Here is a 15,035-nt window from a genome sequence, read left to right as displayed (position 1 = left end):
GCCATTTGTCCAGCACAAGAAACATCTCTATGTGACTATGTGATTAGAAAACGAAGTACTAGGAAGACTGGAAACTGTTATGGAATACTGTTCACTAAGAACCGACCAGCACACCGCCATCTACCTTTTTTTTTTAAGCAGACACTTTAGAATTTAGTAATTCATATCTATAAGTATCAGAAGTATCTTTTCAGAAACAGTATGCTGAACTAAGCTTACCTTCTCAGACTGCTGCCCATCTGTTTCTGCTTCCATTTTTTCTTCTTCAGCTCCATCTGAGAATATAAATAAAATATTTAGAATTGCCACAACATCCATTTATTATACTTATTTCAGAGTTAACTAAAATTTTCTGTTCTCTACTGACAGTGGTTTATAAAGAAAGCCCAGACAGCACTGAATTCCTGGAAAACCAAATTCTATTACACTAATCTTACTTTAAAAATCAAGTTTACTTGCAAATTTAAATTTAACAGGCTTTTATTTATAGTCCAACAAGAAGGACAAAGCATTAAGTTATCTGTGCTCTACTCAAACACCCAATTTACCCACACAGGGAGAAACCCCCAAATCTATCTTAGTTACATAAAGAACAGTATAATGTACAGCTCTGCAGTGTTCAAGTCGCATAGTAATTCCCATTGGTAAGTCAAAGTATTATAAAATGTTTTTCCCAATACAGCCAATTTGATTCCGTAGATGGTTGTCAGCTGCATGATTAACCTCAATTACAGTGCTGCCAGACTTGTAATTCCTCCTTAGCACAAGATCCCCTGAGCTGCTTTTGATGAAAGGTCCACCCAGCAGCACTGTCGCATGTTGCAGGTCAACTGAAGATCTAAATTGCATTTTGCAGGTGGTGAAAATACCAGAGTTTGGTGCTGAAGTTTGCCAAAGCAGACTTTAAAATAATTATTCAACGCCAAAGTAATACCGAGTCCCAGCCAATTTGTTAAAGCTGACACTGTTGTTAAACACTAAGCACCTCTTGCTATTTTCCGCCCCAAAAAGCGCTGGAGGTCAAGGCAGTGAGCAATTCTTCTCCTTGGTGGTTCTGGCATGAAACCCAGCACCGTGCCCTGTTTCGCATCCTTGGTACCTGCTGCTCTCTGCACCAACACCATGAGCGCCGGGTTCTCAGGTACGGCTCGACCCGAAGCTTTCCTCAAAGCATGTTTCTCCCCAGAGCACTCTGAGAAGTATTCAAGCCCTCAGAAACACATTTAGATGAATGAAGATGTTTTAGAGCTCCTACATCACACGAGTTACCAAAAGGGGAGTGGCACAGAGCCCACGAGGCTAAATATCTTGTTACTGCCAGTTAGCACTTGATGCCAGGCACGGCATGTGGTCACGGGCAATCTAACAGATTTTCCAGGTATTTCACATGCGATGTAGAACTACAGGTCCCAGTGAATCGGAACTGAACAATGATGCTTAAGTCAAAGAAACCGGTCCAAAAAGGTGTCCTACGATAGATGTTTGTGGACAATCCTCTCACTCAGGCCTTAATCATTCATTCCCTTGCTTTCTCCTCAGCTGAAATGAGAGCAATGCTTGTGGGTTTGCACTGAAGAATGGATCAATGAAGGGATCCGAGTTAAACCCAAACGCTTTATTCACTTTCTGAGAAAAAAAAAAAAAAACACTATTACAACAAGTCCTTAAAAGCCCAACTGCAGCTTCCCAGCTAGGCACTCAACAAGCCACGCATCGCATCTGAGCATAAGAGCTGGTTGTTGGTTTGGTACGGAGCAAGATAACAACGGTCCCAGCTTTTTAAAGAACATATTTTCCAAGATGCCCTGAAAAAGCGGAGCTAGCATGTGCCTTCAGTGCTAACACCAAAGAAGACAATAGCGTTGTCCAAGAAGCTAGAAGCACGTAATATGAACCATCTGGACACTTGGCAGGTTTCTCACTGCCGTGGATGTGTGGGTCTGGACGCCACCCACTGCCTCTTACACATTCTTCATATTTTGAACCCAAAATGAGTTTCCCAGACACCCAGAAAAACCTGACCTTGACCACAAGCACCTTCTGAGTGCCCGGCCTCAGCTTCGATACACGACTACATGCTTCCTGCTGTTGCTCATTTTGGTTTTTGGCTGATGAGACCGAGCTCTTCAAGCTAATAACCTCCCATTTACTGTCTGTGTGGCATTCAAACAGCCACAACAGAGACATCTGAAGGGTTCTGCCAAAACAGAGCCAGGCCCCCTTGAGTTACAGACTGCTGTCTGAGTAACAGCTGACCAGTTATCATCCCTTCTAATTTTGGCACCTACTAAGGGAGATAATAGCCTAACTGGTATGCAAGTGAGACTGAAATGAGACAAAAGAAAAAAAATCCATCTCCTGTCAGCGCTACAGCAGTAATGTTACCATGTGCTGGATGCGTGCACCTGGAAAGAGAGTGTTTTAACAGCAGTTGATATATTCCTGTCCTTAGGACAGACCTTCTGGTGCTAGCCTTTGGTTCGCTCATTTATTCCTTTATAGAACATTTAAATAAACACTCCTGCTAACGAAAGCAAGCCTCTTCAGGATAAGAGGATAACAAATGCATTGACAGCAAATACCACGAAGGAGTCTGAATAATGTACTATTATTTCCCAATATTTTCCCATACGGATTGTTTACTAGACCAAGAAACACCGATCTGTTTGCAGCACCCAGATGTTCTGTAAGAACAAACAAGAGGGAAACTTCAGCACAACCCTGTACTCCTTGTCTAGGACCTCAGACCTAAAAGACTGGATGCCAGTGAAATTTAACGTATGGAGGCATTAAAAAGGGAGCTTACTTAGATCACTGGCTCCAGCACACGCTGCCATACCAGTATAAATCTGGTGAAAAGCCTTTATCCATCTCTAAGCTTCTGAAGACATTGGTTGGTGTAAGGGTGCTCATTTTCTGTAACCCTTACTTTACTGGGAATTCCCATGTGCTACATTGAAGCAAAACAGATGCACAAAATGTTTTTCCTTCAACAGCAATAGTTCTGTAGAAAAGTTTTTACAAGAGCCCCTTCCATACATAAGAAGAAATATTGTAAAATGTCTGACAGAGGTGATGATTTTCCTCTTGGCTTGTTTAAAGCAGAAAAACCTACTTGTCTGAAGTATCTGCCACCATAACTCAATTCATGGTGGACAGGGACACACCTTCTCTGAAGTTGTAACTCCGAGTTAGGATTTGGTGACCTAATAACAACACAGGGAGTACCTAGGTTGGATTTTCTCAGCCAGCTACTTCAAGCCAAGAAGTAGAGCTCCAACCTGTGCTTAAAAGTGTCATTCCTCCTGGTAAACTAAAGAGAAAGCTTTTTTACAGCAAAAAAAAGGAGAGGCAAAGTGCAGAACATACCAAGTGTGCTTGGTTTAGTGCAGTGAAAGACCATGAGCTCAAACCAGGAATGCACTGCACAGGAGTATAGAAGTTTTCATTTCTGGTGCAACTTAGCTCAGACACCAAGAACTTCACATGGAAGGACACAGACACACTAGAATGAGTCCAGAGGAGGCCCCAAATATGATCAAGGGGCTGGTGCAGCTTTGGTGTGAGGAGAGGCCGAGGGAGTTGGGGTTGTTCAGCCTGGAGAAGAGAAGGCTGCGGGGAGACCTCACAGCGGCCTTCAGTGCCTGCAGGGGCTGCAGGAGGGCTGGGGAGGGACTCTTGGGCAGGGGGTGTAGGGATAGGACACGGGGTGACGGCTTTAAGCTAAAAGACGACAGATTTAGGTTAGATACTCAAAATCTGTCACAGTGAGGGCGGCGAGGCCTGGCGCAGGCTGCCCCCAGGAGCTGTGGGTGCCCCATCCCTGGCAGTGCCCAAGGCCAGGCTGGATGGGGCTGGGGGCAGCGGGCCCTGGGCACAGCACAGGGTTGAAATTACATGATCTTTAAGGTCCCTTACAACCCAGACCATTCTGTGATTTTATGATCCATGATTCCTACCATCAGGATACAGTGTAATTGAAAGAAAAAAGGTCAGTATGAACAATGCAGAACTTAAACTCAGGGAGGAACGGAGCAGTTCTGAGGCTCAGAATCATACAAAACTTACAGTGAAGCATGCTAGAAAAGCTCCAGTTTGTGGACAATTTTAAGTGGAAAAGAGGAGATGTCTGTCTTACAAGCTCATAATGTGACAGTTTGTTTGCTATTCTGGAAGATGAGAACCTGTAGCTCAGGTTCCTCAGGTTGGACTCAAGTCTCAGCACCCCGTACCACCTTGCTGCTCTCACCTGCCAAGGGTTTCCAGTCTGAGCAGTCCCCACAAACCTGCAGCTTCACCTTTATAGTCTGCCAGAGGGGAAAAAAATTACTATGAAGTTCTTGTCACGCAACTGCACACGATTTGCTCAGGACCACCAAATGGATGACAACACTCCTTGCTACATACACATTCCCGGTCACATTTGATAGAAAGCTGGAGGTAACAATTGTGCAAGCTGCTCCTAAGAATGCCATAAAGTCAAGGCCTGTAAGACACAAACCTTCCTGCTCTATCCAAAAAGTCAGTTTGTTCTTGGGTCTGTTAGATAGGACTGAATTCCCTTTCTACCCTAAGATCAGCTTGGGGTGGTGGTTTCGGTTTTCTGATTACGATGCACATCAAGGTTTCCAGTCCCGAGATAAAGAGGAGCAGCGACTAACAACGTGTGATTCCCTGCAGCAAGCAAAGATACCAGCACAGGATGAGTTTGTGGAGGTTTACAACGTGCTACCCATCAAGCATTACCATGGGGTTGAAGGCATTTGCTGTTAAATCCCTATGCGTACTGCGGCAAGTTTTATTAGGCATTTATTTTTTTACTTGCAGACCACAGTAACCATTGTTGAGTGACTACTGCCACAGAAGCCATCCCAAGGCAAACGCGCACCCTAAGAGGGCAAACTCTTTTCCCCCGACCTTTAAAAAAAATCTCAAAAAAAAAAAGCACATACAGCATCCCTCAGTAAGAGAAGTGCCCTTCGACTCTCCCCTGCCTCATAATACATCTAACAAACTCTTCCCTAAGCTCAGCACGCTTCTGTATTGCAGAGGGACACATCCAGCTACAGAAAGAGTTAGAAGGTGTGTGTGTGTGACAGTAAGATTGTTGTGAGCATCCTGATTTAGCTTAGGTTTTTGAGTCCTGGCTATAAGATAAAATGTTATTTTAAAATCAGGATGACAGCTTTAGGCAGGTTGCAGTCAATGGCTTTTGAAAACTGTTCTCTTCTATTAGCTAGCAAGCCGCTATCTGCGGTGACAGCGCTACGCCTCTGCAGTTCCCACTGGCATAAGCCATTCCGTGCTTGTACACAGAGGAGACCGTGCTGAAATACTACATGTAGTAGGAAAAAAAAGCTATCGATTATTAGTTTTGGCATTAAATAAGTTTATCTGGATCCAAGCAGGTTTTTGCTTCTAGCTTACAGGCTGCTGGAAGTACCTCTAAACAATTACAGCTCCATAAAAATTAATTTTGAATTCAAGTATGAAAAGATCTAAAAAACCCACCACATTTCTGACCCTCTGCATGAGAATGACAGAAATTACTCCTGCATTTCAGTGAGATACAAACACCTTAATGATTGAAAGAGGTTAAAAACACAACTACATAATTGCATGAGGTAATGAAAGCATAACTGACAATGAAAACGAGGATTGATTACTTAGAGATACATGTTCCTAATACAAAAGAAGAAGAGAACTTTAAGACCCAATAATCCCTTTTACAGGGCACCGGTGATGCTCTTTAACACTCTTTACCAGGTTTGGTATCATACCTTGAACCTTGCAGGATGTGGGAAAAGAAATTAATGGTATTTCTTAAATCAACAGCAGGCAGATGGTTACAAGACACCACAAGGCATCTTTCTAGAGGAAGAAAGCACCTGCAGAGGAGAAAGCACTGCCTCTCCATGCCCTTCTTCAAACCTGAAGCAGCAAATATTTGCTGCTCTATGGCAACTTGTTCTGTTTTGCATGTTATCTCCAAGAACGGGGGGCCTGTTTTCTAATACATGAAGAATTTATAACTGCCTTCTGATGAAGCCCAGTGACTTTACAGAGAAGTTACACTGACTTTAGGTCAGCAAGGGAAACTAAAAAATTTCCACTGTCGTAATTTACTGCATCACCAGCAAGCAGACACTTGCAGCACACGCAGATAAGTAACCTCTGTTGTCGCTAGAAGAACAGTAAGCCAAGCCCTACATACGAATGCAGAGCACCAGCAGGAGATTCAGCTCAGCAGCCAGCTTAAAGCTGCGCGCGAGGCATCCCTTCCCCTTTGTTTTCAAAAAGGCAACACGTGCAACTTGTCAGAAGTCAGGCTTGCATATTAATATTTAATTGAGAGAAATATACCATAGCTGTAGAAAAATCCAGGGTCTGAACGTGATAAATATGTTACCATCTAAACCATAATTTATATCTTCCAAATTAAGTCAGGACTCAGAGCCTCCTCAGAGCCGCTCCAGGCAGCTCGCGCACAGACAGCGCGACGGCTCCGCGGGCTGCCACGGAGAAGGAATTCCAGATTCACGAAGCTGTGTGAGTCCATCACAAGGGGATTGATGGGCTCAATTCTCCAACGGCACGGAGCTAGCTTACAGGCACCTGCACATATGCAAAGGGAATGAACTGTTCAGTGTCTGTCTCAGTAATGTGTGCGTTATTTCAGAGTGAAAGCACACCCTAGGGACCGCATGAGAAATCATCCTGCCAAAAATGAAGTAAAACAGCTTCTTCTGTGTATGTATACTTGTGTTTTCTGCTATATGTATTTGAGAACATTACACGATCGTCCATAAAGCATTGAATTTAATCATCTGTTTAAGTCGCTTACAATTGTAGTGGAGCCCCTAAATCAGACCACCATCCCCCCAGTGTCTGCTGTCACAGATGAGCTACAGCTGGAGGCCTCCACACACTTGTGCCAGTGGAAATGCTTCCAGTGAAATACTTGTTAGAGTAAGACCTAAAATCCACGAGTAACTGCCTCCAACACAGGCACTTCAGAGACTCCCCTGTGCCTAATTCAATGCACATATATGCAGGCAATGTAGTTAATCACCTTTGGAAAGTTATTAAGAAAGCACACATACTCAGTGAAGACCTAAGAGGGATACTACGCACCACAGGTGCACTAAATATTCCCCTTCTCTGGAGCTTAATCCTTGGCCTGGAGAACAGGCTCCTTTGTTTGCTCTCCTCAGTTCACTCAATAAAACAAACGCAGGGCATCTTCTCCATTGCATTCTAACCCACAGCTGCGGTAGCATCTTGGAAACTAAAAGACAGTACCTGTCAAGCTTATCACAGAATCTGACCCACTTGAGTCCATCCTTAATTCTACCGAAGCTTTACAACATTAATTTAAAAAGAACCATCATCAGCCTTGAGAAATTTTAACAACAAGGACAAGAATGAGATTCTTGGATATTAATGTAAGCTCCAGGAATCCCTTCCAGTCCCATTTTCCCCTTTCACATTCCACACTGCCTACAATTCACCAATATTAAGAGCTTTCAAAAGATTGCAGAGCTATGGTATAATTTTATTTCTAAAATATACCAACTGATGAGCTTTAATTACAGTATGGAACCCTCCGTAGATATTTTTAGTTCTCTGTGGTGACATTTAGATACAATACCTCGGGTCTAGTCATGCCAAACGGCTCCATTTCAGCAGTTACGCACCACAACGCTGCACTTCAACATCCAACACACCTCTGCACGTGCAAGCCATGGATTCCCCTACGCCCTCCAGTGCAAAGCTGTTTTGGAGGTGGAAGGCGCTGCAGACTGCGGAGTGACCCAGTTCACTCTTGCTGAGCAGCTCCCCCAGGGAGAACCATCTGCTGTTGTCCTAATTTATTCCATTAGTCACAGCCCAATACAAATCGCATTAGCTATAACAGGACAGTATTACTTATAGAACTCACCACACAGCTCATTCAGAAATAATCGTGTTATGGTCATCTGCCCTCCGACTCCCCATATTAAATGACAAGCACTTCAGAATTTCTATTTGCAACTTGTGTGCAAATTCTCCTAAAGAAAGGGCTGCCAGACTAGCAATATAACTAATGATGTCGATGATAAACTTCCACAACTGTGCTGCAGGATTAAGAATTAAGACTTAAAGAAGCATACATGATACAGGGGTCCTTAATGTGCATACTACAGTGAAACCTGTACTCAGAGAACAGGGAAGAGTTTAACAGAGCCACAGCAGAAAAAAAAATATGTATGTATAAGCCTAAGCTAAGTTTACTTTAAAGTAGTCATCACATTAAACCTAGTCTCAGATGGAGTTAACACCTAGATTTGTTTCATAGTAGACTTGAAAATAAAACCAGCCCCCTTGAACTTTCAACAGAGCTTTGATGCTTTTTGACAGTTTTGTGCAGAGCATTGCAGATACTCCAGATGCCAGTGTTTCCTTTCCAGCATGTTCTCCACCTCTTTCCAAAGCACCAAGCTGCCTGACATCAAGGCTGTCCCACTGAGCATAGGACTAAAAAAAGATGAGGAGGATTGAGTGGCCTCTTAATTTTTTTTCCATTTAAGAAACACATTAATGAGTTACAAGCTACTTTTAAATCTTATTTAAAAGTGTAGTTCTGCATTGGACACTAAGTACCATAAAATAGTAGTCCTGCATCTTCAGCTGTATTGCTAGCAGTGGGTAACTGAACAGAACTGGAACACACAGGTCCCTCGCGGTCCCATCTTACAGCACGCACCTTGCTCATGCCTCTGCACGGGGTGACAGCAGGTCAAGTACGGGAGACACAAGCACAGCCCAAACCAAACCTCCCAGTCAACCCAGATTACATTCCATTCAGTTTTATCCAAAGCTACAGTGGCATTTAAATATGCAGTCACTAAACTCTCCAAAACAGCTTGTGGTAAGCTGAAGAAAACAGCAGCCAACAACGATGGAGAGAAAAATTAAGATGTACTGACAAGCTGGTAGATCTGTACCAAACGCAGGAGGATGAAAGCCTCTGAGAAAGTTAGCAGGTATGCAGCAAAATGTCCCTCTGCACTCATTTCACTGCTGTAGAAGAGCCAAAACAGAGACGGAATGGGGTTGTACAAAGCTTTATAGGGAGTTGCAGCAAGATACACTTTTACTCACCATAGTAACGAATAATTTGCAAGTGTCAAAGTTGCAGATAACAGACTTTATATCAGAGTATCTGCTGAATACCATAGAATATAGTTTAGTTGAAGCTGAACACCAAAACAAGAGCTTGTTAGTATGCAGTGTAACATACAACAGCCAGAGCCAAGAACCACCACGTACCAGTTCACCTCTTAATAAAAAGCTGCCCTTCTGCTGCCACCACTTAGCAGTGTACCCTGTACAATACTTACACTAAAATTAGTTGCCAAAAGGTGTGACAGAACATTACAGGCTCAGCTGGAGCACAAACAGCCAATAAACCTCTGTTTGCTCTACCATAACTATTATGCTAGAAAGCCATCATCATTCAACTGCTCTCATGCTCGTGGAACTGGCATGAAATCTTCCACTCTGGTATTTTTGCCCATTCGACTTGTATACATCCCAAGCAATGGCATTTTCACTTAGCCAGCAGCAGAAAAACAAACAGCTGAAACTAAAGCCGGCCCTAAGTTCATTAATTCATTGTCAAGAGTTAATAATCCGCAGAGAGTAGAAGTGGAATGACCTGTCACACACACTCCTTACCACCATTCCCATCTCTCATTGGAGGAGAACTTAAGGTTTATTACAAGTCAGAAGAAAGTGCCTGCCAAAATCTGATTTGCAGATATTTCTGCAAAACACAGAACGGACGGACAAGCCTACCGATTTTCTCCGGCTCATCTGGACCTGTTCCAGCAATGCAACTGCTCTCCAGTCCGTACGTTGGATCCACCTTCCCAGAGGCTCGTGCTGCTTCCTGTACTTTCTTTACATGAGCTTCAACTAGCTCCAGCGGTACTTCCTCTCTGACTCGGGAAAACTCCTCTGTTAAAAATTACACAGATATGTTATATTGCATGTGTTTTACAGCAAACTGTAAGTTACAATTTTCTCAAAGAAGCATGCAGGTAAATCTTGTGACAAAATGCATTCTCAAATATAAGTTCCTTCTTTTCACATTAGGTAATTTTCTCTCTCAAATCAGGTAGAAGAGATTCTCCTCCCAGTTATATAAAATGCTTTTTACATGCAAAAATAAAGAAAAAAGTAAAAGGAACAATTTCATTGAGTTTCTTACGGGATATAACCGTGGCTGATAATTTCAACACAAGCAAAAAGACAAAAACTAGAGCTTTAGCATTGTGCATTTTTTAAGAGCTAAACTAATGACAGCGGTCACGATAACACCAACTACAGGGCAGTGCTTGCAATCTATTACTACTTATAGAAGCATAGAAGGGGGGATGCAAGCCCTCTGCAGATATTCAGTGGCTTTTAGGAGTTATTCTAGCTTGTCTGTAAACTGATGGTTTCGGTAACAACAGAACGCAAAACTGGGTATTAGCAGACCTGCAGAACTTATTATCGATCCTCTAGAAACAGTTGATCCTAAGAGCAGGCTGACAGAGCAGAACGTTGTACAGACAAGGTGAAAAAAAACTTCCGGGGCAAACTCATACCTAATGCAGCCTTTGCTGCAGCTGATGCCACCCGGGGATCCACCACTGATGCCAGAAAAGCAACGGTACTCATCACTGGATTGCCAGATTGGCTGAAAGGAACGGGCTGGTAAGCCAGCGGGCCGAGAGATGCATCGGAGTTCTCCAAATACGGGTCTTCGATAGGAAGCCTCAGAAAATGGAGAATGCACTCATCCTGGGTGCGGCTCCCAACGTGCTCCGAGACTTTGTTCCAGTCATCTTTGTACATCTCCAGAGCCTGTAAAAGATGAAGATTGTGGTATACACATTAGCTAATCTGGAAAAAAAACCAAGAACTTCTTTATGCAAAAAGACTTTTGATACTAGTTATTCTGGTGATGCAACAACAACAGAATCAAACAACTATTTAAATCCTAATTTTTTTGGTTGCGGAATTCTTCCGCAGAAGAAGAACACACATCTTGCTGGCACATGAGTTAAACTTAAGCTACAGAGAGCATTACACAAGTTTTATTCCGTTACTATACCAAAGAGAACTGTCGGAAGATTTTGGATTTAAGAGTAAGATTTGAATAGTTAGCATTTTCCCCATTTCGTATTCATATGTAAAACTTTACAGAGAAATAGTCTGCTTATCCTACAAAGCCTCACCAAATTTTTTTAATTCTCCTAAGTACTCCCCCTGATAGCATTCTCGTGTTCCCTCATTAATGTCTTAAACCACCAAGCTCTTTGAGGCAGGAACAGTATTTATTTCACTTGTACTATATATGACGATGAAGTCCATTTTTTACATCCAGCACATGTTATGAAAACAAAAGGGCATCAAAACAACACACCAAGGAAAAAAGGAAAATATATTCTGCATCATGAAGTGAAAAGAGATCGGCTTTCTAGAAACTACTACCCAGTCTGACTCTCAGCAAGTATTCAAGTTAAGAAATTGTTATTATGCAGTTAAGACACCTGATAAATTAAGGACCTTCCAGATTAAATCAAAGATTTGTAATTCTTAATTCCAGTCACTTTTGAAGTTACTTCAGCCAAGCCTCAAACAATTTAATGAATACGAGATACCGAAGATTCTGCATTAGTTTTCAAAAAAAAAAACCACTAATAAATTAGTACCATAAAAAAAGGGGTAGCCTAATACAATATTATCCTTCAGAAGATTTTGTTGTTGTTGAAAATTACCTTAGTTATTTAAGCATTCGGATAGCATAAAATTAGAGTTTAAGTATCCTAAACAACTTTTACATTATTGATATGATTAATGGTAAAGTCACCTAGGAAAGCGTAAAAAACAATTTGATTTCTAGACCTATTAAGTTAAACAAACAAAACAAGAAAAAACAAACAAATCAGCAAACTCAAACAAAGGCCTATCAGAAGTCTTCTGAAAATATTTAATACTAGAGGCTGCATATGAACAGTAAACACCTGTTTCCTTGAGTCACAGATCCCATCTGAATTTCAAATTGAATGGAGTTGGCATTGAAGTCAACTTGCTTTTTACTTATGCACTTGGGCACATCGTGGATGTTGAAAGCCAGCTTGGGAAAAATGACCTGGAAGTGGTTTAAGCTTTACCTTGCTGAAGTCTTGTATTTCTCTCAAAAACCTCATTATTTAAATTGGGTAGAGGAGGAGGAAGCAATCCCCAGTATACCTTCAGAAGGCCACTGGTTCCCCACTCCGGCCCCAAAACACGGGGTGTAAGATTAAATGGGCAAGCAGCAGAGTAAGGGAAGGAGGGAAGGCTGTGCTCCAGCAGAGCCTAGCTGGATGGAAAGAACAATACAGGAACTGTTGCAGACCACAAACTAGACAAAGAGAGGGGTTTTAACAGCTGCACAGAAAGAATACTTTGGCTTGGGAATGAACAAAGGACAAGCCACGTTGGACAGCCCGCTCAATACCGCAGTGATCAACGGTCCCTAACTGCTTATAAACCGTTCGCCTGACCTCCTTCACATCTTGCCCCAGTGCTTAAAGAAATCAAGCTCTCAGTTCACTAGGTCATACTCACGGGGAAGCATTTATTTGATGTTCAACGTTAATTTCACTTTCCCTAATTCCATCTCAAGTTGTGTGTCTTTGTCTACCCACTGTTAGTCACACTGGCATATTACATCAAGTTTTGCTTTTCATGGCCATGCAGGATTTTTTTCTCTTTCCCCTTCATTACCTATTTTTCTGCTATACAAACTAGCTCTCCCAACAGTTGTCCTTACTATAAATAGCTGAAAGTGCCTTTAACTCCACGGAGACATAGAGCAGCAGTGTGGCAGGGAAGATGGTTCTGGGAGGGAAACGAGATTCCCCTGCGTCCCCTATTCACTCAGTCAACGGGAGGAAGGACAATAATTATTTTAGATACGATTTATTCTTTGGAACTCCACTGCATATATATTTGCCCAAAGCTACCCTGAGGATTTAATTGGACTGGGCTGCCTTGTTATAACTGAATTACTTATGCTTGAACTGATATACTCTCTTCACTGATTTATTCATAGGATAAATCCACGAAGAACATTATTAATTTAAACTCACATTAAATGAATTTGCAATCTCAAGACTTAGTTTTTTTTGTTGTTATATTTTTTAAAAGAAAAATGAATACGCCATCTGGATTATTTAATTAGGCTACTACTTGCTATGTATGATCATAAGTTACAGACACACAAAAGAATAAATCTTAAATATTAATAATAGTAAGCAAAGACGATAGCGTATCAAGATATTACTCCTAAGTTTGCTCCATACAAGAACACCATGAACAATATCTTAGCTGTTTTCACTCTGTAAGCAAAATTCTTCCACATGCTGACACAAAAATGTGGGCTAAACAGTGTGCTGTCTGACATGAAAAAGCTGTTTTGGCTATTTGATGAACACACTTCTGTATCAGTGAAGGCTGAATCAAAGTATGCTGCTGCTGAGGTACTTTGTCTAGTTCAGAAAAGAAGTCACACAAAAGTTTAGTATTGTTCAGCACTGTTAATACCCATTGTCCAAACTTTGCCATATAAAATTTCTTAAATTTTCAATGGACTTAATGACAAAAGAAAGCCAGAGCAATCACAGAGCTTCATGCTAGTTTAAGCTATAAGTTAAAAAAACAACAAAACCCACCCCAAAATGGAATTCTTTCACAAAAAAAAGCTGAATTGTAGCGAAACTGAATTATATAAAAGGAAGAAAAAAATCCCACCCAACATCTACACCAAGAAAACATTCCTGTAATAGAAAGCTCAGTAGAAGATATATATATATATATATATATATATATACACACACTTTTTTTTTTTCAGGAAACAGCAGCACATTAATTATTTCAGGCCACCTAGAGTCTTCTGACAAAGTGCTATGAAAAACCACGTTGCCCTGACACCAGTAGGAAAGATCAGAACGTACTTATCAGTACACCTCGTGTGATGGTTTTCATCCTAGGTAGGAAATCCAAGAGACCTGAGAATTATCGTATTCAACAGCTTCAGACTAAGCAATCTGGAGACAAAGACCTGATCTAGTGTGCCAACAGCTCTTTGACCTATTTTTTACAGTACCAACACGACTCCAGTTATCTCACGTAATTCTTGAAAAGACCTCTCTGCACTGCAAGATCTGTTCTTGAGTTTATGCACACGTTCCCAAACGCCTAATTTCTGAGTTGCAGATATGAGTTCAACAGAACTGAACCTTGAAGTTCATGAAGCCCCTTGAGTACACAGATGTTACTGCCATCTCTTTTTAGTAGTAGCATTCTTGTAGCAATGATGGTCAAATAAGGAGAGATGGTTTGGAGGGAGAGCTGTAACTTTTTATCACCATTTATAACCTTTTATAACCTTTTATCAGAAGCCACAGTCACAAGAGACAGACAAGCAGCCTTGTGCACACATACACTCAACCACATTCCTCCTCCAGATATGCAGAAATAGCTTCCCACTACAAACTCTGCTTTGCTATTCCAGTTCTGTAAAAGGATGCAGTTGTCCTCTAACCCTACTTCAAAAAAGTTAATCTACACACAGATTTTTTCAATGCATAATATCCTGCATGTTTTGGTTTCCTAGTCTTCACTTTTTTTCCCCTCATAAACTTACTTCTAATAGCAGCAACGTCTCTTGTTCCGTCCATTCTCTTCCAGCACTTGCACCTTTACTCTACAAAAGACAGGGGGAAAAAAAGTGAAATGTGTTTCTTTGCACAGAATAAAAAAAAGAGAACAAAAGGGGAAGAATCTTTTGTTACTTGGTTCACTCAATATCTAAAGCACCTACCTGTTACAACAGTCCTTCTACAGCTCACCAACACCTAGTTATTTAATACACAAGTTCAGTTCACAAATTTACCTAACATAGCTAAAACATGCCGGGAAGTGCATTACTGCAGGTTTTGGGGAGGTTTGGG

At 41.6% G+C, this 15,035-nt stretch overlaps 1 protein-coding gene across 1 annotated transcript in view; it reads right to left on the bottom strand.

The window, feature by feature from the left end:
- SMARCC1 (SWI/SNF related, matrix associated, actin dependent regulator of chromatin subfamily c member 1) overlaps positions 1–15,035 on the bottom strand; it is an 84,650-nt gene that overhangs the window by 28,327 nt on the left and 41,288 nt on the right. Inside the window, exons 20-23 of the mRNA XM_035554519.2 lie at positions 14,729–14,788; positions 10,638–10,896; positions 9,841–10,002; positions 220–275 (exon numbers count right to left, since the gene is read on the bottom strand). Coding sequence (XP_035410412.2) covers positions 220–275; positions 9,841–10,002; positions 10,638–10,896; positions 14,729–14,788 — 537 coding nt within the window. The remainder of the gene's footprint in view (positions 1–219; positions 276–9,840; positions 10,003–10,637; positions 10,897–14,728; positions 14,789–15,035) is intronic.

Source organism: Cygnus atratus, chromosome 2, assembly GCF_013377495.2.
Source record: "Cygnus atratus isolate AKBS03 ecotype Queensland, Australia chromosome 2, CAtr_DNAZoo_HiC_assembly, whole genome shotgun sequence".
NCBI classification, from domain to species: domain Eukaryota; kingdom Metazoa; phylum Chordata; class Aves; order Anseriformes; family Anatidae; genus Cygnus; species Cygnus atratus.
Note: the sequence above shows the minus strand (reverse complement) of the source record. Positions and strands in the feature narration are given on the sequence as shown.